The sequence below is a fragment of the Colobus angolensis genome, unplaced genomic scaffold, assembly GCF_000951035.1.
Source record: "Colobus angolensis palliatus isolate OR3802 unplaced genomic scaffold, Cang.pa_1.0 Scaffold91, whole genome shotgun sequence".
NCBI classification, from domain to species: domain Eukaryota; kingdom Metazoa; phylum Chordata; class Mammalia; order Primates; family Cercopithecidae; genus Colobus; species Colobus angolensis.
In genome coordinates, this window is record NW_012123043.1 from 3748598 (window position 1) to 3775732 (window position 27135).

The 27135-nt window shown below is 49.8% G+C and overlaps 1 protein-coding gene across 1 annotated transcript in view; it reads right to left on the minus strand.

Annotated features, from left to right (window-relative positions):
• Positions 1-27135, minus strand: part of CACNA1S (calcium channel, voltage-dependent, L type, alpha 1S subunit) — a 72494-nt gene that overhangs the window by 28747 nt on the left and 16612 nt on the right. Inside the window, exons 3-19 of the mRNA XM_011931715.1 lie at positions 25946-26085; positions 24044-24186; positions 23713-23865; positions 21326-21531; positions 19911-20014; positions 17514-17659; positions 16981-17062; positions 15193-15353; positions 9955-10180; positions 9001-9208; positions 7552-7672; positions 6566-6680; positions 5378-5471; positions 4589-4658; positions 2158-2290; positions 1358-1487; positions 1022-1081 (exon numbers count right to left, since the gene is read on the minus strand). Of these exons, the coding sequence (XP_011787105.1) occupies positions 1022-1081; positions 1358-1487; positions 2158-2290; positions 4589-4658; positions 5378-5471; positions 6566-6680; positions 7552-7672; positions 9001-9208; positions 9955-10180; positions 15193-15353; positions 16981-17062; positions 17514-17659; positions 19911-20014; positions 21326-21531; positions 23713-23865; positions 24044-24186; positions 25946-26085 (2292 nt within the window). The remainder of the gene's footprint in view (positions 1-1021; positions 1082-1357; positions 1488-2157; positions 2291-4588; positions 4659-5377; positions 5472-6565; positions 6681-7551; positions 7673-9000; positions 9209-9954; positions 10181-15192; positions 15354-16980; positions 17063-17513; positions 17660-19910; positions 20015-21325; positions 21532-23712; positions 23866-24043; positions 24187-25945; positions 26086-27135) is intronic.

The following is a 27135-nucleotide window of genomic DNA, read 5'->3' on the forward strand; positions in this document are numbered from 1 at the left end:
GGAATCCAGTTCAGGGCAGCAGTCACTTCTCTGGGGACTCTTGAAGGAAAAGGCCTTTCCAGTTGCTGGTAACAGAGGTGCAGGGACAACAAATCACACAGCACCCCAGCTCTGTTCATGTGCTTTTTTTTTTTTCTTTTTGTTTTTGTTTTTTTTGAGATGGAGTCTCTCTCGTCACCCAGGCTGGAGTACAGTGGCACAATCTCAGCTCACTGCAACCTCCACCTCCTGGGGTTTGAGTGATTCTCCTGCCTCAGCCTTCCGAGTAGTTGGGATTACAGGTGCTCACCACCATGCCTGGCTAATTTTTGTACTTTTAGTAGAGACGGGGTTTCGCCATGTTGGCCAGGTGGGTCTCAAACTCTTGATCTCAGGTGATCCGCCCACCTTGGCCTCCCAAAGGGCTGGGATTACAGGCGTGAGTCACTGCGCCCGGCTACCAGGTCTGCTCTTAAGCTAACTGTATGGAAGAAAAATGCCGGAGTTTGGCCCGGGCGCAGTGGCTCATGCCTATAATCCCAGCCCTTTGGGAGGCTGAGGCGGGCAAATCACAAGGTCAGGATATCAAGACTGTCCTGGCCAACGTGGTGAAACCCTGTCTCTGCTAAAAATACAAAAAATTAGCTGGGTGTAGTGGCATGCACCTGTAGTCCCAGCTACTTGAGAGGCTGAGGCAGGAGAATCGCTTGAACCCACGAGGTGGAGGTTACAGTGAGCTGAGATAGCGCCACTGCACTCCAGCCTGGTGACAGAGCGAGACTACGTCTAAAAAGAAAAATGCCTGAGGCTTCAAGACATGGGCTGTACTCTGTGGATAGGGGAGCCACAGGCTGGCTGGGCTTCACTCTCCCGCCCACCATCCAGACACCTGTGGGTCTGCCCTGTGTGCTGGGTCCCGTGAGTCTTTCCTGCCACTCTCCACCTCTTTTCCACTTCTCTCCAGCCCCCGAGTTCAGTGTGTGTAAGCTGGAACCACATCGGGGAAACTCCCTCCCCAGGGCTGCCCCACAGCCTCACTCACCTTGAGGACGATCTCCACAGTGAAGACAGCGGTGAACCCGATGTCAAAGTGTTTAAGGATCTGGGGACAGGGCAGGGAAGGGAGCAGCCAGTGAAAGGAGGAAGGAGCAAAAGTATCATCAGCAGCAGCAACATCAAAGCAGGCAGTCAGAGCCAGTCTGTGCCCCAGCCTGTGCCGTTCAGAAGGAGTAGAGTGGGCAGTCCTTGCCCTGAGAAATTGAACTCTAAGAAACTCTGATGCCTGTTGCCACATAGAGGATACAGCTGAACCCTGGGCACCAGGCTGAGGCTGGAGGGGGCAGGGGTGCTGAGCAGCAGAAAGGGTGAGGCCCATCACCTGATTTCTCATGGAATCAGCCCGGATGGGGTCTTCCGCAGCCAATGCAGCGCTGCTGAGCAGGATGAAGAGCAGGATGAAGTTGGTGAACCAGGTGGCATTGACGATGCGGTGACACAGGACACGGATCCTGGTGGGGCAAGGTAGGGAGGGCAGGGGAGCTGTGAGCTGCTGGAGGCTCTGGCCTCGTCAGCCTCCATCCTGCGGAGGGACATGGGATACACCTCCTGCTCCTCCCCGGCCAGTAGAGAAGTGCAGCCCTGCACCTGCGGGGTCCTCTGGCTGGACACACAGGGGGCCCTGACCCCTCATTCTGTTTCTGAAGCCTTAGTTCTACCTCCCAGCCAAGCCCCTCCCAGCACCTGCCCCTTCCTGCAATTATGGCACCACCCTGAGGTTTCCCATCAGATGAAAATGGGACAGGTTGGGCTCTAGCCATGAGGCAGACAGATGAAACTCCACAGAGACTATGACCTGTGTGTAGTTTAAAGGTGTAAAATTATGAAGCCCATAAAAACTATAGCTTCCCTTGCTCTCTCCCCCTTGTCCTGTCTAAAGCTATTCTCTCAGAAAGGAATCAATAAACAGGTCCCTCTTAGGTGTAAATAACTGATAAGGTTTAAAGCATTACTTTTCCCAGATATACTAGCATTTTAAACAGGGCACAAGATCTTAAGCTAAAACACTGAGTTTCTCATAGTATAACTGTAGGCATGGAGAGTCAGATGGCGGTTTTACCAGGGCAGGGAAGCAGATGAGAGCCTCATCAATCACCCCCACAGCAGCCAAGGGGCACCTACTTATTGGTGGGGCTGAAAATAAAGAAGGAACTGGCTTCTGGAATGGGCACGGCCTTCTCTTTCAGCTGCAGCTCAGCCAGGGGGCGTGGTCGGGGGCTCAGTGGGATCTCGGGCTCATCTTCCTCGTCGTCCCCTGTGGGGAGAAACGGAGGAATTAGGGGTGTCTTCCTATGCTTTGCTATGCCCGTGGCTTCTGTGCTCAGAGCCCTCCTAGGAGCTCCTGCAGCTGGTAAGCAAGGTGGTACCAGGCTGACTTGGGACCCTAGGGCTTTGGCAGAGTCCAGCCCGGGCATCTCCTTTTCTTCACAGTGAGCAGATTTGAGCTGTCAAGGATAGGTAAGGGAGGCTCACCACCTTCCAGAAGTGGGGCTAGGAGCAAGCCCAAATAACTTTGTGGCTGCATCTTGTGTCTCCAGGCTCAGTCCGCACCACCTCAAATATCCATAGGCTGGGGGATGGAGTGGGAAACCGTGCTTCAGAAGAGGAGACTTGGGTCCTAGTTCCAGCTCTGCGTCTAACTTGCTGTGCAGTGCTGGGAAGGTCTGTGCCCTTCGTCAGCATCAGCTTTCCATTTGTGAAACCGACAAGGGGCAGGAGGGTTGTTGAAATAAAAGGACTCTGTGATCCTCTCCTGAGCTAGGATTTTAAAAATAGTAACTTCACAGAGAAGCTTCCAGCATGGAAAAAAGCAATCAGAATTTCTTGAGCTTCACCCAGTCCCCAGGACCACACCAGGTACAGCAGGGGATAGAGGAAGACACAGACGTTCCAAGCACATTCACTGGGTCTCATGACCTCATGAGGAAGTTGAGTACCTGAAATCCTCAGCTCCCAGGGTGGGAGAATCCTGTGATCAGACGCTGGGGGCACTACAAAGCTGGGGTTTCTATTGGTTCCCTCCCCTGACAGCTACCTCCTCCCTAGCCCTATTGGCCCCTGGCAGAGGCCTTGAGGGAAGCCAAGAGCTACTGGATTCTACTGTCTCCATCATGGCCACCTGTAGGGGTTCTCAAATCCACCAACTCACATTCCAATTTTTCTGTTCCCCCGAGAAGTTAAAACTCTTGTTCCTCAGAATGAGTGGCCTAACTTGACAGTTCCTGTCTTGCCCAGCCTGCCACAGACCCCAGAGACACATTTCATGCTTAATCGAAGAGACCGTTAATTCTTAGTGTATTTGTATCCTTTCCCCATCTTCTTACTTCCTCTGCCTATGCCCAGTTTGTTAATTTCGTTGCACATATCTTTTGCTGTAAGCCATTTCAAACTAACTTTTAGAAAGAAGCAGGATATAAACACATTCAGTCCCCTTGGTAAGACTCCCTTCCTGCTGCCCAGCCCATACCTCCTCTACCCCTCCCTTCCTCATTTCTTTGCAGCCCCTTCCCTTTCTCTGACCTCAGATTTCCTGTCAGCCACTATCTCACCTGCACACCAGTCACTCCCATCTAATAGGTGGTAACTGTTAGATGAAACAACTCAAAATGAGTTATTCTAAAACACAAATATTCATTGCTGGTGGATATTTGAAGAAATTTCATTAGTCTTACTTCTACCAGCTCCGTTCTCCCCATACTTCACTTTGCAAACTTCTTTCATGCATTCATTCATTAATTCAATTTATTGAGGCCTCCTCTGAGCCAAACACTGTGCTGTGTGGAACACAAAAGTCCCCCTGGAGCTTAGAGTCACCGGAGCAAACAGATGTTAATCAGCTGATTCCATAAGTAGACATAAAAGTAGCTGATCAGCTGATGGGACAAGTAGACCTAAAATTGCCCCACTGACCTGGTGCTCCAAAGGACCCAAGACTCAGAGAGTTCTTGGACCCCAGGGCTCTGCCAGGTGGCCTGGTAAGATTAATCCAGCCTGGTTCTGCTTGTCCTCTTCTTGGTCCAGATAAACGGAATTTCTGCAGCAGTCACTGGTTATTTGCATTTATGAGATGTTTGTGGTTTATCCATGGTTGTTTCTTATCCATGGTCTCCCTACCCCACCATTGTCTCCTCCTCTTGAACTTACCCACACTGCCTGTCATGGTTCTATTCATCCCTGTATCCTTCCGGCCCCCAGTCCTACTGGACACTGGATAGTGAGTAATCTGCCTCATTACTACATAGATAGGTGTATCCTCATGTATGATCCATTCTGCATGACTGGCAGGGAAGACTTGTATACCCACACACTCAATAAATACTTGCTGAGTTACATGAAAATAAAATGTATGGGTTTTTCTGTTGTGTGCATTGTTGGGAGAGACAAGCTGGCAGATGGCTTATTTGCACAGAAGGGACGTCTCTGGTGTTCTGATCTCCACATGGAGGGGTCCAGGTAGGGACACACAAGAGACTGCCCACAGGGAGAATTCAGGACCGGCACACCCCTACTTTACCCCAGCACCCTGCTCCAGTCCAGTCTCCAGCATCCTCACCTGGGAAGTCAGCTGAGGGATAGGGATCCTTCACCTCATTGACATTAGATTCAAACTCATCAATTTTCAGCTGTAGGAAGGAACACAATGACTATAACAACGAAAAAGAAGTTGCGGTTTCCCCTCAATGAGCATATACTGGAGAGCCTATTAGCGTTCAGCTCACTTAATCATCCCTACAGGCTAAGGGACAGGGAATATTATGATCACCCCCATTTTACAAATGAGAGGCCAGGCCCAGCAAAGCCAGACAATTTGCACAAGCTCCCATGGGGCAAGGCCTGAGCCGGCCCTAGCCTGTCTGACTGTATCTTCACACACCCACTGCTTGGTTCTCCAGAAGAGAGTTGAACTTCCCAGGCCAGGACCTCCAGCCCCTCTGGGCCCAGTTCCCTGACTTTTTGAACTCCAGTTCCTCAGTTTTCAGGAATGGTGAGCAGAGCCAGATGGGAACAAGCAGGATGGGGCTAGCAATGGTGGAAGCCAGTCTGGGCCTCTCAGTGGAACAGTGGGTGTCAAGGAGAGGAGGTAACTCCTTGGTCTGGAGTGGGAAGCTGCTATGCTGGAGAAGTCTGGCTCCCAGATTGGGAGGTCTGTGCTTCTCAGTGCAGGAGTCCCTGGAGATGGATTCGTTGGCTCTCCCTCCAGTCAGACACAGGGAAATGCCCTCACCTGGCTGATAACTCTCCTACCTCCCCAACCTATCCCACCTGTACTCTGTGGTACGAGGGGAACCATGGGACTGGAAGAGCCCTCAGCCTGCCTCTAACATCCCCACGAGGTGCTCACCTTGGCAGTGGTGGGGATGCCTTCACCCTTGGGTTTCTGCTCCAGCTTCTTGGCCATCGTGGACTTCTCCTCCTCTGACTTGTCTGGGAGACCCCTGAGTTAGAAAACCCAAAGTGGAAGCCAAACCAGAAAGTTCTCAGGGGTCTGCTGAGCCTGACAACACCCTCAGGAGGATCCCACACCAAGGGCTGGGATCTGTAGGAGGAGTGGCATCGGCCCCCAGATGGGAAGTGCAGTGGGCTCAGGCAAGTCCTTTCTCTATGGTGAGTGGGCCCGACACACAGCATGGGCCCATGGCTACCTGTGGCTCACTGGTCAGCCATGTTTAATGTTGGTTGATAGTGAATGGGTGGAATGTGGCTTTGTACTGGGTTTATACAAGATTCACAAAGTGGAAGCATGCTTTGCCCAAGATGGCTCCAACTCTTTAGAAATGTCTGAACTCCATTGCTGGTCCCTCTTTTTCCATCTTGCCTCCACAGGAACGGGTGTCCCATTCCTGTAGGCATGGGCATTGGAAGAAGCAGGACTCTGTCTAGAACCTAGGTACTCAAAGCATAATCCTCCAACCAGCAGCATGGGCACCACCTGGAAGCCTGTTCGATGTAGAACTCCGACCCTGCCCTATCTGATTTGGACCAGCTGAAACAGAATCAGCATTTCAACAAGATCCCTAGGTGATTTTTTTGCAGTTAGAATTTGAGAAACACTGTATAGAACACCAGTGTGCTTCTACTCCCAGAGGAGGGTCCCAGGCTACAAAGAATTCACTGACAAAGTCACAGATGGAGAGAATTGTGAAGAACCTGAGAAGCCAATGGCCACTTCACAGAAGAGAGGATGCCTGAGGCTAAGCAAAGGGCAACACCTCTCTCCTAGAAGCATGGCAACTCAGTAACAGGGTTGGGAAGGGAATTCCCAGGATCCCTCCCCAGGGGAGCCCTGCTCAACTGGCTGGGCTCTGAGGCTCTGGCATTCTGCATCCTGAGGCCTGTCTGTGCAGAAGGCCAACATGTCTCTGTTCCTGTCCACAGGGAAGGACCTCAGCCATCTCCATGCGCAGGTTGCAGAAGTTTGCCCAGTGAGGTGGGTGTTACCATGTCAGGGACCCTGATCATTTGTTCAGGGCTGGAAAGCCATGGCCACAGCTGAGCACTCCAGGTCCCTTCCTGCTAAGGAAGCACTCACTTGGACATCTTCCTGCGTTTTCTTTCCTCAGCCTTGGCTTTCTGGGCAGAAGTCAGGCTCTCCGCCTCGGCCAGGTTGTCCACAGCAATGGCCAGGAAGACATTGAGCAGGATGTCTGAGCGGGTTTAGCTAAGGAGCCTTCGGTTGTAGGTGGAAGGGAGCCTGCGGCAGGAGTCCTGCCTGCCTGCATGTGGGCAGCACCTAACCCTACTCCCAGAGCTATCCATGGGAAGGTGTGGGTCCAGGGACATAGTGGAAGGCCCTCAGGGAGGCCTGCCTGCGCACATTACCCAGGAAGGAGCCTGAATCCACTGTGGCCTTGACTCCCATCCGTTTCCTGTCCAGACTGGTCCCAGCTCCCACACTGAGCTGCGTGGAGAGCCAGTGAGGCAAAACAAGTGAGACCCATGCGAGGCACGCATGAGTCGGGGAACAACAGTGCCCTTCCTCCCCACTCCCCACAGTATCACATTCCATGGTGCAGGCACCAGGATGCCTCAGGCACTGCCAGTATCTCTCCAGTCCCATCCACCTCACCCTCATATCTGCTCCTCTTATCTCTCAGCCTGTCCTGGTTCATCTTTCTGGTCCCAGCACTCAGGCTGATCATCCCAGCCGCAGGGTCCTGGTGGCTCCCTGCCTGCCTCCGAAGCTTTGGAGCAGGCTGTCCCACCATCTTCATGCTCTTCAGCAAAGCTCTGTCCTTCCTCCCCACTGCTCTAGGCTCACTGACCTTACTGGGCTTTTAATTCCTCCCAGCTATAGCCAAACACCCCTGTGAGTCTCTAATCTTTTTGCAGAAAAAGTTATTCTACAGCTATATCTGCATTTGTTATGTCCTACTCCCCTACCCCATGGGCCTGGGAGCTCCCCTCCAGCCAGAGGGCCTAGCTACCTAGAAACTGGACACCCTTGACCCTCATTTTAAGCCCTTTCCCCCACCCCCTCCCTAAGCTCTTTTCTGCACCCTGCTCCTAAGGGGATACAGTTGCCACAGACAAAAAGGATGATGAAGTAAATGCACACAAGCATGCCGGGGTAGAACGGCCCACCGTAGGCCATGATTCCATTGTACATCATCGAAGTCCAGTCTTCACCTGTCAGGACCTGTGTGGAGGGAGGAACGAGGGCTCGGGAACACAGAGGGGCCTGAGAGTCTTCTGTTGGGACTACATAGACCGAAGGTCTCCTCCAACTCTGTGGTTCTCTCAGATCTTCCCTCTTTTCATTCCACAGTCCAGGTGGCCAGCCCCTGCTTTCCCCAAAACCCTTATTCCAGCTGGGTGCGGTGGCTCACGCCTGTAACTTATCACTCTGGGAGGCCGAGGTGGGTGGATCATTTGAGGTCAGGAGTTCGAGACCAGCTTGGCCAGCATGGTGAGACCCCACTGCTATTAAAAATGCAAAAATTAGCCAGGCATGGTGGTGGACACCTGTAATCCCAGCTATTTGGGAGGCTGAGGTAGGAGAATCACTTGAACCCAGGAGGTGGAGGTTGCAGTGAGCTGAGACTGTGCCACTGCACTCCAGTCAGGGTGACAGAGTGAGACTCCATCTCAAAAAACAAAACAAAACCCCTATTCCAATGATATAGAAGCTTATCACTGCTCTCTATGGACAAGGAATTGGTCTGTGGGCTTGCCAATTCCCTGTTCTGTTCCTAATCCCCGGGCTTCACTGTGCTGTACCCACCCAGGCCTCCTGTTATTCTGGCCTTAGAAGTCATGTGAAATGTCAAGTTTCTTGAAAGATCCAAGGCCTGACCAGCCAGTAGGGCTAATGGAAGAAAGAGTGGGCAAAGCCATCCACAGGACCGACGGACGATCACACACTGCCTCTCTCACTGGTACAAAAGGGAGGTATCACTCATGAAATATGGGCCACTCCAGAGAGGAATGTTTCCACGTCTATACTAAGAGCACTCCTCCAGGAGGCCAGGGGCCCGGAAAACTTCTCACTGGGCCACAGCCATGCTCCCTTGGGTGGCTGATAGTGAACCGGCTGTGCCGTGCCTGCAGAGTGAGAAATGGTTTGTGTTTCTCTGGGGCTTTCTCAGCCTTGGGGAGGAAAATCTCCCCTTATCTGACTTTGCCCTGAGACCTGAGTAGCACATGGGAGAGAAAGCACACATCTGGACTCCCAGGCCATCCCTAACCCAGTCATACTATCCTGCAGTAGGCCAGCACTGTGCTGGGGACCAGAAACAAAGACTAATCAGACAAAGTGGGTGCAGCTACAGTGAAGGAGACAAATAAGCAAGTGTCACAATGGAGAGATGCACAGGTGATAGGGGAGCCCAGAAAAGGACATTGCACTCAACCAGCAGATCCGAGAAGGTTTCCTGGAGAACGTGATGCCCACCTTGATCTTAAAGGACAAGAGAAGCAGGATTCAGCAACCGTGCAGAAGGATGGCCACACAGAGGGACAGCCTACCTGGAAGACGCTGATGAGGGCTTGGGGAAAGTTGTCGAAGTTGCTGCGCCGTACTTCTGTGTCTTCAAAGTCATACCTCCCCCCAAAGAGCTGCATGCCCAGGAGGGCAAAGATGACGATGAAGAGGAAGAGCAGCAGCAGCAGGGAGGCGATGGAGCGGATGGAGTTGAGCAGGGATGCCACCAGGTTGCTCAGCGACGTCCAATATCTGAAGGAGGAGGAGGCACAAGATGGGAGGAGATAGACGCTCTCACTGGGGCCCATGAGGTGTGGACAGGCTTGGGGGAAAGACTCAGGACTGACATGACACAGAGGGAGGGGGGCTGCCTCGGGGCTGGAAGGCCCTGGATTCATGGCTGCATGCCCGCTGTCTCCTTCCTGCGGAGCACTTGTCTGTAATTTCACACTGGTTAATATGACTATTGATTAACTTTAGGTCCCATCACTGGACGAGAAACCCCGTGAGAGTAAGGACGGCTTTTCTCCCGCACACCTTCGATGCCCTGTGTCTAGCACAGTACCTAGCTCACGCAAGTGATGGATAAATAGTGCAAGCAGATGAACCCCTCTCCTCTTCCTTCACCACCTCACAAAGGCTCTGGTTGTCTGTGTTCCTCCTTCTTTCTTATTTCCACCCCTTTCCCTACAGCTCTTCCTGTCCTCCTTCCCTCTTCCCATCTTTCCTTTTCTCTTCTTCCTTTCTCTTTTCCACTGCCCCCTCTCCCTGCCCTACCATAGACTATGGTAAGAAAAAAACAGAAATGGATTCAAAGTGGGGAAGTGATTCCTTTTTTCACAGAAGGAGGTTATTTCAAGGAGGGAGGGAAGTCCAGGCAAGGGGCCACTGGTGGACCTACACACATTCCAGGCCCCGGGAAATGAGGTGGGTGTAGACCATACCAGGCCGTGGTGCCTGCCAGGGACCCGGGAGTGCCAGCTAACCCCAGCGCTCACTTGGTGATCTTGAAGATCCTCAGGAGGCGGATGCAGCGGAGCACAGAGATGCCCAGGGGCGTCATGGCGCCCGACTCCACCAGCAGGATCTCCAGGATGCCGCTGCACACCACGAAGCAGTCGAAGCGGTTGAAGATGGACATGAAGTACTGGCGCAGGCCCAGCCCATACATCTTCATCAGCATCTCGACAGTGAAGAGGGACAGTAGCACCCGGTTGGCAATGTCTGCAGGATTGGTGGCACAGCCCCGGCATCACTCTCCTTCCCTTCTCCTGCCTCCCAGCCTTGGCCCTGGCTGGGCCTCAACCCAGGATGCCCCTTCTCTTGTTTCTAAGGCACCATGGATTTTTTTGGGGGGTGCAGGAGACAGGGCCTCACTCTGCCAACTGGAGTGAAGTGGCACAATCATGGCACACTGCAGCCTCAACTTCCCAGGATCAAGTGATCCTCCCCACTACCAGCGTGTACTACCACATCCAGCTAGTTTTTTGTATTTTTATAGACAGGGTTTCATCATGTTGCCCAGGCTGGTCTTGAACTCCTGGGCTCAAGCAATCCGCTGTCCTCAGCCTCCCAAAATGCTGGGATTACAGGTGTGAGCCACCATGTTCAGCGAATTTTTAAATTAACTTAAAAAAAAAAAAAACTTGGTAAATTTTGCCCATTGATTTCTTGCAAGCTAACTCATATCATATTTAATAGGAAGATGATTTTATTACTTTTAATTCTACCGAAGTTCATTAAGTCTGCGACTCTCTCATTCCTATATACCTCCCTTCCGGTAGAGAAGGGTCCTGCCACCTACCTGAAGCCAATCCGTCCTCCTATGCTTTGCCCGCCCCCCCTTTTCGGGAAGCTCCCTATCCATGATTCTTTTTCTTTCCTGTATATTTAACTTCTTTCTTTCAAATGGGCCCTCCCTTTTCCATTCTTAAAGCCCAAGTCTAGGCTGAACGTGGTGGCTCACACTTGTAATCCTAGCACTTTGGGAGGTCGAGGCAGGCAGATCACGAGGTCAAGAGATCAAGACCAGCCTGACTAACATGGTGAAAACCCGTCTCTACTAAAAATACAAAAAAGTAGCTCAGTGTGGTGGCACACGCCTGTAATCCCAGCTACTCGGGAGGCTGAGGCAAGAGAATCACTTGAACCTGGGAGGCGGAGGTTGCAGTGAGCCGAGATTGAGCCACTGCACTCCAGTCTGGCGACAGAGTAAGACTCCATCTCAAAACAAAAACAAAACAACCCCAAGACTCTCCCATTTTCCCTCTAACTCCTGTCCTAGCTCTCTCCTCCCTGTCACTGTCAAACTCCCAAAAGTTGTCTATATTGCTTTCTTCACTTCTTCACCCCTTGCCCTGCCCCATTTGCTCTTTACCTCATCCCTATCTGGATGCACCCTCACTACGTCACCAACACAACTCTCTCCAGGGGCATCAATCTGCCACATCCAATGCTGATCTAACCCTCCTGCTCCTGACCAACCAACAGCACTGGGCACTGTTGACCATCCTCTTGCTTTTTCAAGCATTCTGTCCTTGGTTTCTGTGGTGCCACATCCTTCTGGATTTCCTCTACTTCTCTGTATTTTCCTAAGCCTCCTCTGCAGATGCATTCCTTACATCAGCAAGCATAGGGTTTTCCAGTTCTCCCCACTCCCACCCTGCCACTTTCTTTCTGTGTCCTGACTGAAAATCGCAGACTGCTTTGACTACTCTGTGACCCGCAGCTACAGGTTATTCTCAGCTGGCTTGACCTCATATTGGGGCCTTGAACATTCCTAGGCACTAATAAAGGTCATAGGTGTTGCCCCAAACATTGAAAGGAACTGGCCACAGCCCTGAGCCAGATTCCTTAAACCCTTACGTAAAGTCCATGCCCTGACCCCATTGCTGTGGATAAGTCTGGGTAGAACATCCCTTTTCTCTTGCTGTCCATCACAAGGATTGCTGCAACATTCTGTAGTAAGTTACCCCAACAAAAGCTTTGGACTGATCACCCTGGCATTTAGTACTTCTTTCTTTGGAATCGCAACTGACCCTATGTCAGGACTGTCTGGGGTAGTCCTTTGTGGGAATTCCCCTACCACTGCTTTTGGGGCCATTCCAGCTGAGGGTTCAGCAGGATGAAACAGTGAGTCATTGAACGCTTGATTTGAGCGATACACTTGAGTATACACTCTCCCCTGAGGATCTGGTGTTATCTAAGACCACAGCTTCAGACCATCCCCACCAAGGCCTCCCAGATGTAGCTCTTTAGCTGAGACTGCTCTGCTGGGCTCCAGACCTATTTTTCCATCTGCTTCCTTGACATGTACATTGGGAGGTCTCAAAGGCACATCAAAGTCACCATGCCCAAGACGAAGCTCATGGATACTGCCCATCCTCACCCACTACCCAAAATACTTGGTCATTAACCATTTTCTCAGCAGGCGGCACTACTATCCATTTATCTGCATAGGCCACAAACCTCAAAATCATCCCTGACTCCTCTTGGTGGGCACTGTTCACACCATCTCCACATTTGGTCATTGACAGTGCCTTGACAACGATTGGCACATTCAAGGTGCTCTTGAGAAGACTAGTTGGAATGAATGAACGGATGAATGAATGAATTCGTTTAGAACTAGTTTTCTTTCCTATTTCATTCCCATAGAAAAAGATAATCTCGTTTTCTATTTATTTTCCTTCTTTTACCTCTTTCATCATTTTAAACAGTCTCCTTTGTACTATTTTATCATCTCAGGTTTTGGGGGCTATCAGCTTCCATCGGTTGTACCTGATGACTGTTTCTCAGGGTGACTCTGTTCCTTATTTGGTTTGCAGTTTTGTTCGTTTGTTTGTTTGTTTTTTTAATTGTGAGCTCATCTTCAGGAAACACTTTTCCCTGCAGAAATTCTATATGCCTTAGATTGAGAAGCATCCTTAAAGAATGGTTTATGTTTGCTTCTGTGGGGTACCCCAGGGATTTTACTTGTTTGCAACTTGATTTTTATGTTACTATCTTAGCTTAGGATCCTTGGACCATGAGAGGTAGTGTATATTGGACTCCACACCTACACAAGGCACTGATAGGATTTTGATTTTTCACTTGAGATATTTTTCCTTTCTCCCAGGGCCTCTAGCAGGAATAAACTTCCAAGCTCGTTTCCTGGCCCAGTGAGATTTTGGCTTTCCTTCCATGGGGGCAGCCTTTCCAGGGCCCTGGCTCTGTGTAGGTGTGACAGTTCCAGTTCCCACCTCATGCAGGCCCAGGGCCCTGTCTCCAGCCCTGCACAGGCCTTAGGAACCCAGCTGCCACCCATTAGGATTTAGGCCTAGGTCTAAAATGTCCTTGGAAGTCAGTTCACAAGCTCGCTGCTCTGCTTTTGGGTCACTTGTTTGTTTCCGCCACTCAGAGACTTCCTTTTCATTCTGGGAAACATAGTTCTTACGCCTTACACAGCATTGTTACATGTTTGTTGCAGGGAGGGTGCTGAGCTTGTCCACCGTGTTGTTGGAACTGGTCCTTCTTTTCTCATATCCTACTCCTCTCAGGGTCCAAAGCTCCACACCCAGGGGAACATCTACCACATGAAGGAGGCTGACTTATTGACCTTCCACCAAGACTGAGCTTTCCAAAACTCAAGTCTGATCACACTATATTCCTGCTTTTAACTTCTCATTGGCTTTCCATTGCCTAAAGTGTAAAGTCCAACACGTTATTCACATATAAGGCCTGATATTGTTTGGATAGATAGCCCCGCCCAAATCTCTTATGGAAATGTAATTCCCAGTGCTGGAGCTGGGGCCTGGTGGAGGGTGTTTGGATTACGGGGGCGGATTCCTCATGAATCGCTTGGGCCATTTCTTTGGTGTTAAGTGAGCTCACTCTGAGTTCACCACAAAACCTGTCATTTAAAAGTATGTGGCACCTCCCCTCCCAGTTTTTCTCTCTCTTGCTCCTGCATTCACCATGTGACATGCCTGCCCTCCCTTTCTTCCATCATGACTGTAGGCTTCCCAAGGCTTCCTCAGAAGCTGAGCAGATGCCAGCCCATGTTTGCTGTAAAGCCTGCAGAACTGTGAGCCAACCAAACCTATTTTCTTTATAAATTACCCAGTCTCGGGTGTTTTTTTTTTTTTTTTTTTTTTGAGACAGAGTCTCACTCTGTCACCAGGCTGGAGTGCAGTGGTGCAATCTCAGCTTACTGCCACCTCCGCCTTCTGGATTCAAGTGATTCTCCTGCCTCAGCCTCTCAAGTAGCTGGGACTATAGGTGCACGCCACCTCACCCAGCTAGTTTTTGTATTTTTAGTAGAGATGGGGTTTCACCATGTTGGCCAGGATGATCTCAATCTCTTGATCTTGTGATCTACCCGCTTTGGCCTCCCAAAGTGCTGGGATTATAGGTGTCAGTCACCACACCCGGCCTCAGGTATTTTTTTTTATAGCAATGCAAGAATGGCCTAACACAAGGCAAACAGGTGAGCAAACATATCTATTGCCACTCTCTTAGTCACATGCAATGTTCTTATGGCTTACTGAATTCACTAAACTGTTTTACATCTTCATCTCTTTGCACACACTGGTCCTTCTGCAGGATCCCCTCCTCCCTTTGACTACCTGGGGCTTGTCTACCTATCCTTTAAGATCCACAGAGCTCCAACATCTCTTCTGTGATTCTCGTCTTGCTGCTATTTTGTATTTAGCTCTATCATTGCCCTCCTTGTATTGACTTGGAATTATTTATTAACATCAGTCTTCCCCTCTGGCTAAGTAAGCTCCTTGAAGCCGGGAGCAGTGTATAAGTGTTCTCTGTATCCTCAGTTCTTTTCCTGTACCTTACATATAGGATGCACTCAATAAATAGTTGGTGAAAGATTGTTGTTTTTGTAGTGGAATTTGAACTTGGGTGCTTAGAGTTCTAAATTACTAGCAATTTTATGTCCAGGGATCTGTGATTAGAATAATCTGCCTGGACACCTGGGCAAGCACCTGTCCCAGCCTATTGCTTTTACTGCCCTTGGTAAGTTACAATGCCACGAAGAGGAAAATTGGGTACGTTGCTTTGCCACTTGAGGTTTCTGTTTTACCCCCGTGAAAGGAGTGGATTTGGTCCATGGTCCATAATTTTTAGAAAATGATGTCAATATCTAATTAACTTCCTCTGCAAAACCTGCAGTACCATTGGCTGACTTTGACATCAAGCCACAGCCACATGTGCCCTCCTCCCGGCTTCACTCCGTTCCGCCTCACCTTGCAAACGGGTCAGCCAGAGAGGCTGGTTGTGGTGCTCTGAGGCGATAGACAGGGTGTTGAGGGCAACGATGAGAATCACCAGCCAATAGAAGACCTTGGACTTCACGATGTCATGGCACTTCCAGCGAAAGATGCGGTTCCACTGCCTCCAGTGCCGGCTAAGGGAGGGGATAGAGGATGGTGCACAGTGCTGCGCTGGTCTACGCCCCACCTGTCCAAGCTACCTTCATACAAACTCCAGCCATGCGTAGCTGACCACTCCTCTTCCTCCAGCCACATGAGAGAAGCTCAGGGCATGAGCTGGGGATCCAGACTGAGTAAAATCCTCCATCTTTCACAGAAGAGCAATAGTGACGCAAACCTCTGAGGCAATGGAATGAGAGGATGCAGGCAAAATGCTTAGCACAAGTGCCTGGCAAGGAGCAGACACTCCGTGTGGTTTAATTTTAACTAAAGCAACTCTGAGATGCCACGTTTTGCCCATTATCCGAGGCCACTCTTCAACAAATTAATAATATCTGGGGAAGGTGAGGGGAAATGAGCTTTGACAGTACAATCTTTTGGGATGAATTGGCAGCACTTACCAAAATTTAAAATATATATGCTCTGTTTATTAATGTTTTATTATTTATTTATTTAGACAGGTCTTTCTAGGTTGCCCAGACTGGACTCGAACTCTTGTGCTCAGGTGATCCTCCCACCTCAGACTCCCGAGGAGCTGGGAGTAGCTATACCCTTTGACCCAGCAAGTCTATTTCTAGAGTTCCTTCGGCAGAAATGGTCATACTCATCCACAACTGTTCCCTGCAGCACTGTTTGTATTGCCAAAGAGGGCAAAGATTAACTACATTATGGTATATTCATCCTGTGGAATATTTTACATCCAAAGATACACAAAAGAAAGTGAATCTGTTCTGAAAATTGCTCTCCATAGATAATTTTAAGTAAAAAAAAGTAAGTCACTAGATAATCCTTTATTGGATTACCCTTTAGTGTATATTATATTCATTTACTTGACAAACTTTTGGCAACACCTCATATGTGCTAGGCACTCTTCTAGTCCCTGTAGTGACAGTAGTTAACATAAACAACCCCATTGTGTAAAAAATCAAAACACAAACCAAAAAATCCTGGCACGTGTGTGTGTTGGTGCAAGAGGGATGAAAGCACAGAAAAGATCTTAGAGGCTACACATCTGTTACCATGGTTACCTCTTTGAAGAGCACTGGGGACCTTCATCTTTTCTTTGATGTATAGCTCTATTGTTTGATCTTTCAAAATCATAATTAAGTGTGAATTTGTAAAAGGAAACAGCCAACCAAACAAACCAACCCTCCTCTTAAGACAAAGGCGAGAGAGCGTGGAGCGTGCTCTTGCCTCCAGCCTCCTTCCTGAGGGGCTCCCTGGTTGTGCAGCCTCTGCTGCATACACTTTCCCTCTTCCTTCTCGGAGGTTTCCAACACAAATGACCTCACCCAGCTCCGCCCTGATCAGGGTGAAGCAGCAGCAAGCATGCTCACTGCTCCCGGAGGCTCCCAGTGTCCTTCTTATGTGCTATATAAATAGGTCACTGCTCAAGACCCCTCTGATCGCACATTCCCCGAAGGTCTGGTCCCTGTGGAGTCCCTCAGAGCAGGAACTGGCCCTGTTTTCTTAAAAAGGCTGCCTTTCTAAAGGATTAGACAAGTGACTCTGAAACCACTGAGGGGAAGTAACTGGACTCTACCCTCATGTCTCAGGGAGCTGGGGGTTGGGGGGGTCCTGAGGCGGTGGGCAGATACTCACATGAACTGGATGATTTTGTTCAAGCCTGCAATTTCATACAGGCTCTCTGTGTCAGAGCCACCTTCAGCCAAAGACAGTTTTCCTGGAGATAGGAGAGAAAGAGTCAGCCAGCCTTCGGGGCTCCTCTGGGCTGGACATACCTGGGCTGGGCACCTGAGACAAGGGCCCATTGACCAGAGACATCTGTGACAATGGGTCCTAGATAGGCCTGGATTTCTTGGTGCTTTCCAGAGACTGAGAGTTCCAAAGACAAAAAGCCCGCTTTATCTGCAGGAGAAGGGCTGTGAGGATGGGCAGTATGTACCTTTGGGAAGAGCTCTGGTCACACCTGGATCCTACCATTTTGAGCCATTTTGCTTTAGGCAAGTCACTCACCTTCAAAGGACTAATGTTGGACTTGCTCAGTGGGCCTCCCAGGCTTGCTGGGGGGTGAAATGAGGTAGTGCTGTCCACGGAGCCCGAATGCAAGGTGTGGCCCAGAGGTGGGAGTCAGAGAGTGGGGTGAGTGCTGACCACAGCCTTTGGGCCCAAACCTTCTCTGAAGTCCTCAACATCCATGACCTCGCCCTGCGTGATCCAGCTCATGTAGCCCCGAAGGTCCTCATCTAGCTGCTGCTTCTCCCGGAGCTTCTGGAAGGTTCCCCTGGACTTGGCCTTCTCCCGCTCCTTGGTGAATTCCCTGAAATGGGATGGATGAGCCAGGAGGGGAGGAGAAGAGGAAACAGGGTCAGGGAAAGACTGAGCTTTCTGAGGACAGACAAGCCCATTCTGTGGCTGGAGTGCTCCTTTTTCTGGGCCCAGGGTGTTGCCTGGGGTCCAGGTGCCCCTCAAGATGGCTGAGAGACAGCCCCTCTCACTTCCCGCTCACTCATCCCCACCCACCAGAAACACCCTGGAGCACTCTTTGCCCCTTCCTCATTTCTTTCGTCTCATCCATCTCATTGTCTCCTGCCTTGTTTTGGGGTTCCCCTTGCACATTAGGGGTGAACGACAAGGCAGTCCACTGCCTAACTGAATCAACCACGGAGCCTCAAATTGGCCATACTGCCCCAACCCTTCAGACTACCTTAGAAATTTAGTTTCATACAGACCAAAGGCCTGGGAAAATTCTCCTGGGACTCTGAGGAACCAGGTGGCAGGGCTGGAAGAAAAGGACCCGAGGCTCCGCGAGGGATCTTCAGGCCAGCAGAGGGCAGCCCTGGGCTATGGCCACCTTCCCCACGGGGCAGGGGGAAGACGGCAGCTCAGGCGTGGGCTCTGAGGAGCTGCGCCTGGCAGCCAGGAGGGGTTGGCCCACAGGGCAGGTCGAGTCGCCCTGATCAGGTGGGGTCCAGGGAGGGGGTCTTGACCAGTTTGTGCCATGGACCCTTTGAAAGTCCAGTGAAGCCTATGGATCTGTCTTCAGAATAATGTGAAATGCACAAAATAAAACCAAAGCATGACAAAGGAGCCAGTTACAGTCAGGCTTCACTTAATGACTGGGATGCGTTCTGAGAAAGGCATTGTTAGGTGACTTCATCTCTGTGCAGACATCAAGAGCGTATTTACACAAACCTAGATGGGAGAGCCGACTACACATCTAGACTATATGGCATAGCCTGTTCCTCCTAACCTACAAACCTGGACAGCATGTAACTGTACTGCACACCATAAGCAATTGTGTAAGTATCTGTGGATCTAAACACAGCTAAACATAGAAAAGGTACAGTAAAAATACAGTACAATCTTAGCGCCCCACTGTTGTGGACGCAGCCCGTCATTGACTGAAATGTCTTCACGCAGCACATGACTGCATGTTAAAGTACAGTTATTAAAATGCAAAAAAATTGTGATCGAGTAATACATTTGCTTTTTCATTAACTCACTAACTAGCAAGATCTAGCTGCAGGTCTGGTATCTATCATAATTTCAAAGTATGGAGTAATTAGTGTAAAGACTATTCACAACTGTAATGTGACATGATTTCTATTAGGACAGGTCACAGGCCCGCTAATAGCACTGTGGTTTGTTGCCTATGTTCGTTACTAAAGGAAACACGAAATTTCAGTTACAGTTGTGAAAAATAAAGATAAATGTTTCCTATCCAAGTTCAGTCTCCCAGAATTCTATCTACAGACTGCCTGGAGGGAAGCTTCTGGAATGGGATGATACCAATGGGGAAGAAGGCTGATGGTGACTTCTAGCCTCTCTGCTGTGCTGGGGTGGGTGGAGGGATGACAGCAGGACTGTCTCAAAGAGAACTGCTCTCATTAATAATAACCATTAATATTTAGTGCTTATTTTATGCTGGACTCTGCTCTAAGTACTTTATACGTATTAACTTATTTAATCCTTACAACAACCCTGTGAGATAGAAACTGAAATAATTCTTATGTGGCCGATGTGGAAATTAAGGCACAGAGAAGTTAGGTAATTAGGTAAAGGTCACACAGCCACCAAGCAGCAGTACTGGGATTTAAATGTGGGCATTCTAGCTCCAGAGTCCGTGTGCTTAACCAAAAGCCCCACTGCCTCTTAGTGCTGAGGCTCCACTTAGGCACCCCCAGGGCCATGAGGTTAGAGTCTCAGGGGCTTCACTGAGGAGTGTTAAAGCAGAGGGACAGGAGGGGCGAGAATGGGAGAAGACTTGAGGAGGAGGAGAAAGGCAAATTAAAAATTGAAGGGCTCTTGTGTGTATCTCCTCTCTTCCTGCTCACCAGGAAGGAAGCACTCTTGGCCCAGCTGAGACAGCAGGGAACCCAGGGATGAGCCAAGGGCCTGACACACAGCCCCCTGCCCTGCTCCCACTCCTTCCTCCTCCTCCTTTCTCTCCTCCTCCTCCCTCCCCCCACCCCCTCCTGTTTCTTTTCCCTCGGTTCTTTTTCCTTCCTCCTCCTTCTCCCCTCCTCCTCTTTCTCCTTTCCCCCCTGGCTACCTTTGAACTTTCTTACCCACTCAGGACACCCAGCACCAGGTTGAGGATGAAGAAGGATCCCAGCAGAATGAGGGTGACAAAATAGATCCAGGGCCACTCATTCCCGATGGCATCATTGACCTGGTCAGGACAGAGGTGTGATTCTCTGAGTTGAGGACTTGGCTCCCCTTCCCCAAGTCTGCTCATTAAGACTCCACCCAACCCTGGGGGACAAGGAGAGAAGCCACCCTGGGACAGTGAGTGGACATTTTTCCTAGCCTGAGGACTAGTCTGGAAGGACTTTTCCAGCCTGAGGACTAGGATCTGGTCTGAAAGGATCTCCCTACGGAGGACTTGCTGACTGCCTACCTGGTCCGGGCAAGACTGACCTAATTTCCCTCCAACCAAGAGTGTTTGACCTCCCTCATAGACTCTACCTCCTGTTGATTTATTTAAAGCCAAGATTTTTCACGTGAACAACGTCTGTGACCCTGGACAAGTCACCTAACGTCTCTGATCATTATTCCCATCCGCCTAATGGTGATAATGACATGGGCTGTCTCTCCTCACAGGCTTGAAACAGAGGTGAAATCATACATGTGACAGTCCTTTGATATTTTAAATAATTTGCTCTCCTAATACACACTTACAATAAATATTTACACTAATCTTTTACATTTGCAAAGCATTTGACAGTTTTACAATCCCCCCACCCCCCTAATAGGCAGCATCATATTGTGGTTAATTCCGGATTGGAGCTGGGGGATCAGAGTTCGATTCTTGGCTCTGTTGCTCACTAAGTTCTTAACCGTGGGCAAGTTACTTTAATCTCTCTGAGCCTCAGTTTCCTTATCTGTAAAATGGGAGCAATGCCTTCCATCACTGAAGGATAAAATAAGAAATCTAACTAGCTCTTAACAAACACCAAATAAATAACATACTCCAACAAAGAAACTCTTATGGAGTCTTGACCGTGTGCCAGGCACTGTTGTAATTCTCCCACTAACTCTGATATAGACAGTGTTATTATCCTTATTTTACGGGTGAGGAAACTAATATCTTATAATAGTTATATGGGAAAGCAGTCTTGCAGAGGAAAGGAAAAAGACTCAAAGAGCCCTTCATTCCTCAAAAAGTCTGAAATTCTAAGCCATCAGAATTAAGTCATTCACAGCCAGGTTTTTCCTGGTTTCCATTCTTCACCCGCCCCTTGGATCCTGCATAGACATACTGTATCGTGGGGATTTCCCCATAAGTTGCTGGGGCACATACCTGGGAACCAGAAGGGGACACACATCCTGTATAGATTCCCCAGGGAGGAGCAAGAGGGAGCTGTGGTCACTCAAGTCAGAGACTGCCCTCCTGTGTGGACTGACAAGCCCTCCCTCCCTGCTCCCTTGCAAACCTGTGGATGAAGGGAGATGGTTCTGGCAGGCCCAGGCCCAGACCCACCCAGTAAAGAACGTCAGTCCATCCCTCCATGGTGATGCACTGGTACACGGTGAGCATGGAGAAGCCGAAGTTGTCAAAGTGGGTGATGCCATGGTTGGGCCCTGGCCAGCCACCCCGGCACTCACTGCCATTGATGGTGCACCGGCGCCCTGAGCCCGTCCTGGCACAGGGCGATGGCTCCTCATTCTCCACCGTGGCCACGATATCTGGAGGCAGAAGGCAGAGGGAGCATCAGACAACAGTAGTAGGTGGACAATGACAGGAGGAAAGGTGTATAAGAGCAGTTTAAGAGAATTGAGCAGTAAGTCTAAAGACACTCTGCTAAAAACACAAAAGACAGCTTCATATGGAGCAGATGGTGACAGTGAAGAGGAATGCCTGGGGCTGAGGATGGCTACAGGCAGCAGGAATTATGTCTTGGGCCCCGGGCCTCATGGCAGGGTCAGCTTCTAGGATTAATTGTCCTATGCAGTGCAACGCATGAAAGAGAAGTAATCTGAGTGTCATTTGTTCCCACAGAACTTTAAAAAAGAAGGCAGCTGCCTGGCTGGAGTAGGGCTGGAGGTGGAGGGCTCACATGTTCTGACTTGAGAGTTATGCCTGGGAGGTGAAATTGGAGAAGCTCCAAAAGCACTGGGCTGAGCTGTACAAGACACCCAGCTGACGGGGCAGGGGTCTGCACTCAGGGGAAGTTCCCGCCAGGCCCGAGCCTGCACTCTCCTTTGTTCCCCTGGATGATGCTTTCTTGTCTCTAAAATCCTGTACTTCTGATGACATCCTGCATCCCCTTTCATCTTAGGATGTTTTACAGTCTCCTTTTGTGTTCAGAGATTAGATTGGCTCATCAGAACTGGAACACCCTGCCTCACCTCTTTACCGTGTAGGCTATCAACCTATTTAGCATGTAGGCTCAATGCTCTGAAGATGGAAAGGAGAGGACACTGATGGTCCTGAGGGGGCCCTGACCCCATGAAGTCAGAAGCCCTGATCTGAGAGGGGCTTTTGAGCACTGCTGCTCAGCATTCCTCAAGACCTCATGAGAACACCACTGAGACCTCCAAATTTGGGTTGAAGGTGTGATCGAAGGTCCCCTCCTATCCATCCTGATAATGCTTATTATAGGATGTAGATTGTGGTGGTGATGGGAAGAGGCTGAGATGGGAGGAGTCTGGGAATATAACCCTTGAAAGCTGGACCAGAGCTTACTCTTGTGAGTTGGGTTTGGGACTGGTGTTGACTGTCCCTTTGTTGTCAGTGGTCATGAGGAGGTGAGTAGAGTTTCCTGAGACACTGAAGGTCAAGGAGAGTTATTCTGGTGAGTTCAGTGCCAGGACTCATGGAGGAGGCTAAGTCCCAGTGAGCTGCTGGCAGGGTAGAGCAGCCAGTCTCAGAACGGGACCCGATACTTTTTCAGGGTGTTGGCCTGACCAAAACGATTTTCACAATACTGCTAAGATGTTAGTTGCCCATCTGTCTCTCATTCTCTCAACAATGTAGACTGGAATTTTCCAGAGGCTACATGAGGTGTGACGTGGCAGCACACACACACAGAAGTTGATGCGAGAGTCCAGCATCCTCTATCGAGCCAGGCATTGAAGAGATTTACAAAAAGTGTAAATAGCGTCACCACTCTTCTCACCAAATATTACTGGTTTTTGAAAATCTAGTTATTTTTTATTAGAAATGTACTATTTATGTTCTCATGCCATGGGTTTCTTACTGTTCTTTAAAAGTGAATTAATAAATTAATATTGTGACATGTTCCTCGGTTTTCATTTCTCATACCATGAATATCAACAGATCAAAACCTATATAAACAAAAGCTCTCTGAAATTTATAAGAGAGAAAAGGGGTCCTGAGGCCAAAAAGTTTGAGAACTGCTGGTTCAGCTCAGGAATATCTGGGCTTCAATGTAGGTTATTTCTGGAAACTCAAAAATTGACTGCCTTTGGCTCTTGGGTGTTTTTTTCTGAGGTCCCATTCAGACCCTATTCTGGGTGCCTGCTCTGAGGGGCAGCTCAGACTAAAGCTAAAACTATGTGACAGGAAAAGTACACATAGAAATTCAGGCTTATCCCATGCCTGTGTCTCCATCCACCACTGGCTCAGAGAACCTGGAATATACCACATTGCATGTGGGGTAGGGGGTAAGGGTGTTTCTGAACAAGCCGTGGCCCAGGCCCCTGCTCACTTTCTTGGCTCACTGACCCCGGTAGAGCTGTCCTTCCTCCAAGTCCTCCCTATCCAGGAAAAGCCCATTCCATTCCCAAGGTCAACAGATGTGGGGGCAATGGCCAAGCCCTGGGCTCCTTCACCAGGTAGGGTGGCTCCCCCTTCTGAGCCGTCCTAGGCCCTGTCCCACAGTCCCACTTTCCCTGGAAGCTCACCTGTGCCAGTGAAGTAGCAGGTCTTGTGCATCTTGCCCTTGAAGAGCTCCAGCCCGATGATGGCATAGATGATGACCATAAAGAGGACCAGCAGGGCGATGTGGAAGAGGGGGAGCATGGCCTTGAAGATGGAGTTCAGGACCACCTGCAGGCCTGCAGAGGCAGCCAGGGAGGGGAAAAGAGGAGTCACCTCCACTTGGTCTCACGGCCCTCCCTCCCTATAAATCCTGGGAAGCCTCTGAGATGTCAAGGTAGGAAGGGGACCCAGAACTGGGGACAAGGGAACAGGAAGGGAGAGGAGAAAGGGGTCTGCAGGGACACTGCCACCCACTAGGCACCCCCGACACCAGCCGGAGGGGTCTGAGCACTCGGAAGGCTCTGAGGGCCTTGACATCCAAGCCGGCTCCTTTGCTGCTCATTGGGGCTGTGTTGCTTTGGATGACGTTAACCTGTTCCAGAATCACAGTGAAGACCCTAGAATGGAGAAGAGGGAGAGAAGGGGTCCAGGGGTTGGGAAAGCCACTGCCCCAGTGGTCTGGGGCCCTGTGTCCTGTCCATGCTCGAGCACCTGTGGAAAGGCCTGGGGGAGAGATGGCAAATATGGTTCATCAACTAACAAATGATCTGATCATGCTTACCTGGGGAATTTCACTTAAAAGGATTCTGACATCAAGTTCATACTCAGGGAAAAGAGTGGTGCTCCACTTGTGAGGTCTACTTTGCGTGCTCAACGGGGTTGAGGTATGTGTGCCACAGGTGTCGTCCCTGGCCCTAGGGCTGAGCACTCCCTACATGGGCTGGAGGTTACCTGTATCACACTCAGTGGCGACCCAGAGAAGAAACTCCACAGCAAGTTCTCCCTGCACACTTTTCCTCCTGGCTGCACTTTTTGATAATGCCCTTTATTTTCTTTCCTACTAGCCTCCTCTTCCTCTCTTAATTTACTCAAATTTCCATTATCCTTTGAAGTCTACCTCAAATTCCTTCGCCTCCGAATCCTTCTAACGGCAGAACTCCCTGGGATACATTGCGTATGAAACAACAATGCGCTGTGAGGTGTCGCTCTCTGCACTCTATTATTCTGTACGCACTTGTCTTGGCTTCCAACCAGGGCAGTTTGTAAAAGGCAGAGGCCGATTCACAGAATTCTTCTATTTTCCCTGTTGAGCCAAAAGTAGCACTGGATGGCTAGCAGGTAAGCAACACCATCCTTTCAGAACTAAAGGACAGCATTCTGGTTAAGCATGCAGGCTCTGGAACCGAGACTGCTTTGGCTTGAATCCCAGCACTGCCACCAGCTAGCTGTGTGACCTTGGGCAAGTTGCTTGACTTTTCTGTTCTTTAGCTTCCTTATTCATAAAATGAGGAAAAACAGGATTGTGGTGAGAATTAAATGAGACAGTGCATGTAAGCACATATTAAGTACTTGATAAATGCTATTGTTATCATTACGTGGTAGTTACGGTAATGCTATGGGTAGAGTTATGTTCCCTCTAAATTCATATGCTGAAGCCCTAACCCCTAGCACCTCAGAATGTGGTTGTATTTGGAGACAGGGTCTTTAAAGAGGTGGTGAAGATGAAATGCGGTTGTTAGGGTGGGCCCTCGTCCAGTTTGCCTGGTGTCCTTATAAGAAGAGGAACTCTGGACACACAAAGAGACACCAAGGATGCGCATGCACAGAGGAGAGACCCTGTGAACCCAAACCTGCCAGCATCTTCACCTTGAATTTCCAGGCTCCAGAACTGTGAGAAATAGATTGCTGTTGTTTCAGCTTCCCAATCTGTGGAATGTTATTACGGCAAACCTAGCAAACTAATACAGTTAATAAATATCCGTTTTGTGAACCTGAATAACAGGTACTCAATACAGGTCCATGGAATAAACTAATAAATGACAGAGGGTGAGAAACTTATGAACATCCAGAGACTGCTGGCCAGTGGAACCTTCCATATCATTTCCAAATTTGTGTGACGTGAGGAGGATAATCGAATTTATAGCATCTAGCCGGGGAAGGAGATTGTGACCTGCGGGCAGGGTCAGGAGCAATGACCCATTCTCCACCAGCATGGACAGCACCCTTGCCAGGCCAGCCTCTAACAGAGGCTGCTCCATGCAGTGGTTAGCACAGCGCTGGAGTCCCACTCCACCTCTAAGATGCTGGTGGTGGTGGCAGTGGGCACAGAGTCCTCAGTGAGGGTCTGACCTCCAGTCTCCCCAACCCAGCTCTCACCCCAGGAAGACAATGGTGAAGTCCAGCACATTCCAGCCACTGCGCAGGTAAGCATCCTGGTGGAATAAGAAGCCGTAGGCAATGATCTTCATGGCGGCTTCAATCGAGAAGACGATGAGGAAGAAATACTCCAGCTTCTCCTGTGGGAGCAAACGTGGTCCACAGCATGCCTCTGCGCTCTCTGAGCTCACCCTCGCTCTCTTCCCTACAGCCATGCTGGGTTCCCTGCTGTTGCTCAGGCACGCCCGCCTCAGGACATTTGCACCTGCTGATGGAATGCCCACCCACCTCCACACCTACACGCCCCCGCACTGCCACTCCCTCACTTTCTACAGGTCTTTACTCAAAATTCCTTCACTGAGGCCTTTTCTGGCCACCAAGTGTAATGCGAGCTATCTCCAGCATTTCATGTTCCTCTGCTCTGCTTAATTTGGTCTTCTTAGCACTTACTCTTAGCTTAAATACCATATCTATATATATTATATATATGAAATCTTGTTCATTATCTATCTTCCCCACTAGAATATAAACTCCATGAAGCATGGGGATTTTTGCCCTTTTTTTTTTTTTCATTACTCGACTTCCAGAGATGAGAATGGGTTGAATATATGAAGGATCTGAGGCACCCAAAATGAAAGTCCCCAGGCGGTTTTTCTGGTTTTGGCACCTTTCTTCTCCCACCATGCAGGGGATGGATGGTAGGAGATGGGAGTGGATTGCTCAGAACTCCAGACGCCTTCCCTTGCTGGGCAGTGTTGCTCTTTAATTCATTTTCCTTTAAGGTTCCCTGCCCGCCCCACCTGCCCTCACATTGGCTTCCTTTAGGCAGCTCCTTAAAGGGCATGACCCTATTATACAGGGTGAGTGGAGTGTGGGGTACACTGTGTGTGGGGAGCACAGTTAAGAGGCTGAGGTTTCAGCTCAGCCCCACTCTGCAGAAGGCCCTGCCGACACTCCAGGCCCTGACCCTGTAGCCTGATCCTCTGTGTTACCCTATCTTTAGCCCTGTCACCCTGCCCCCTCTTCTGGGCCCAGGTGAGAGCTATTTCTAACTGAGGAAGCAGGTCTCTCTTGTTGGGACTCCAGGCTGAAACTGCTCTCCTTGCAGCCATCTGAACCCTGGCTTGGCAGCTTCTAAGAGCTCTGGCCTCCAGGTCTCCCCAGACAAGCACAGCCTCCCGAGGAGGTGC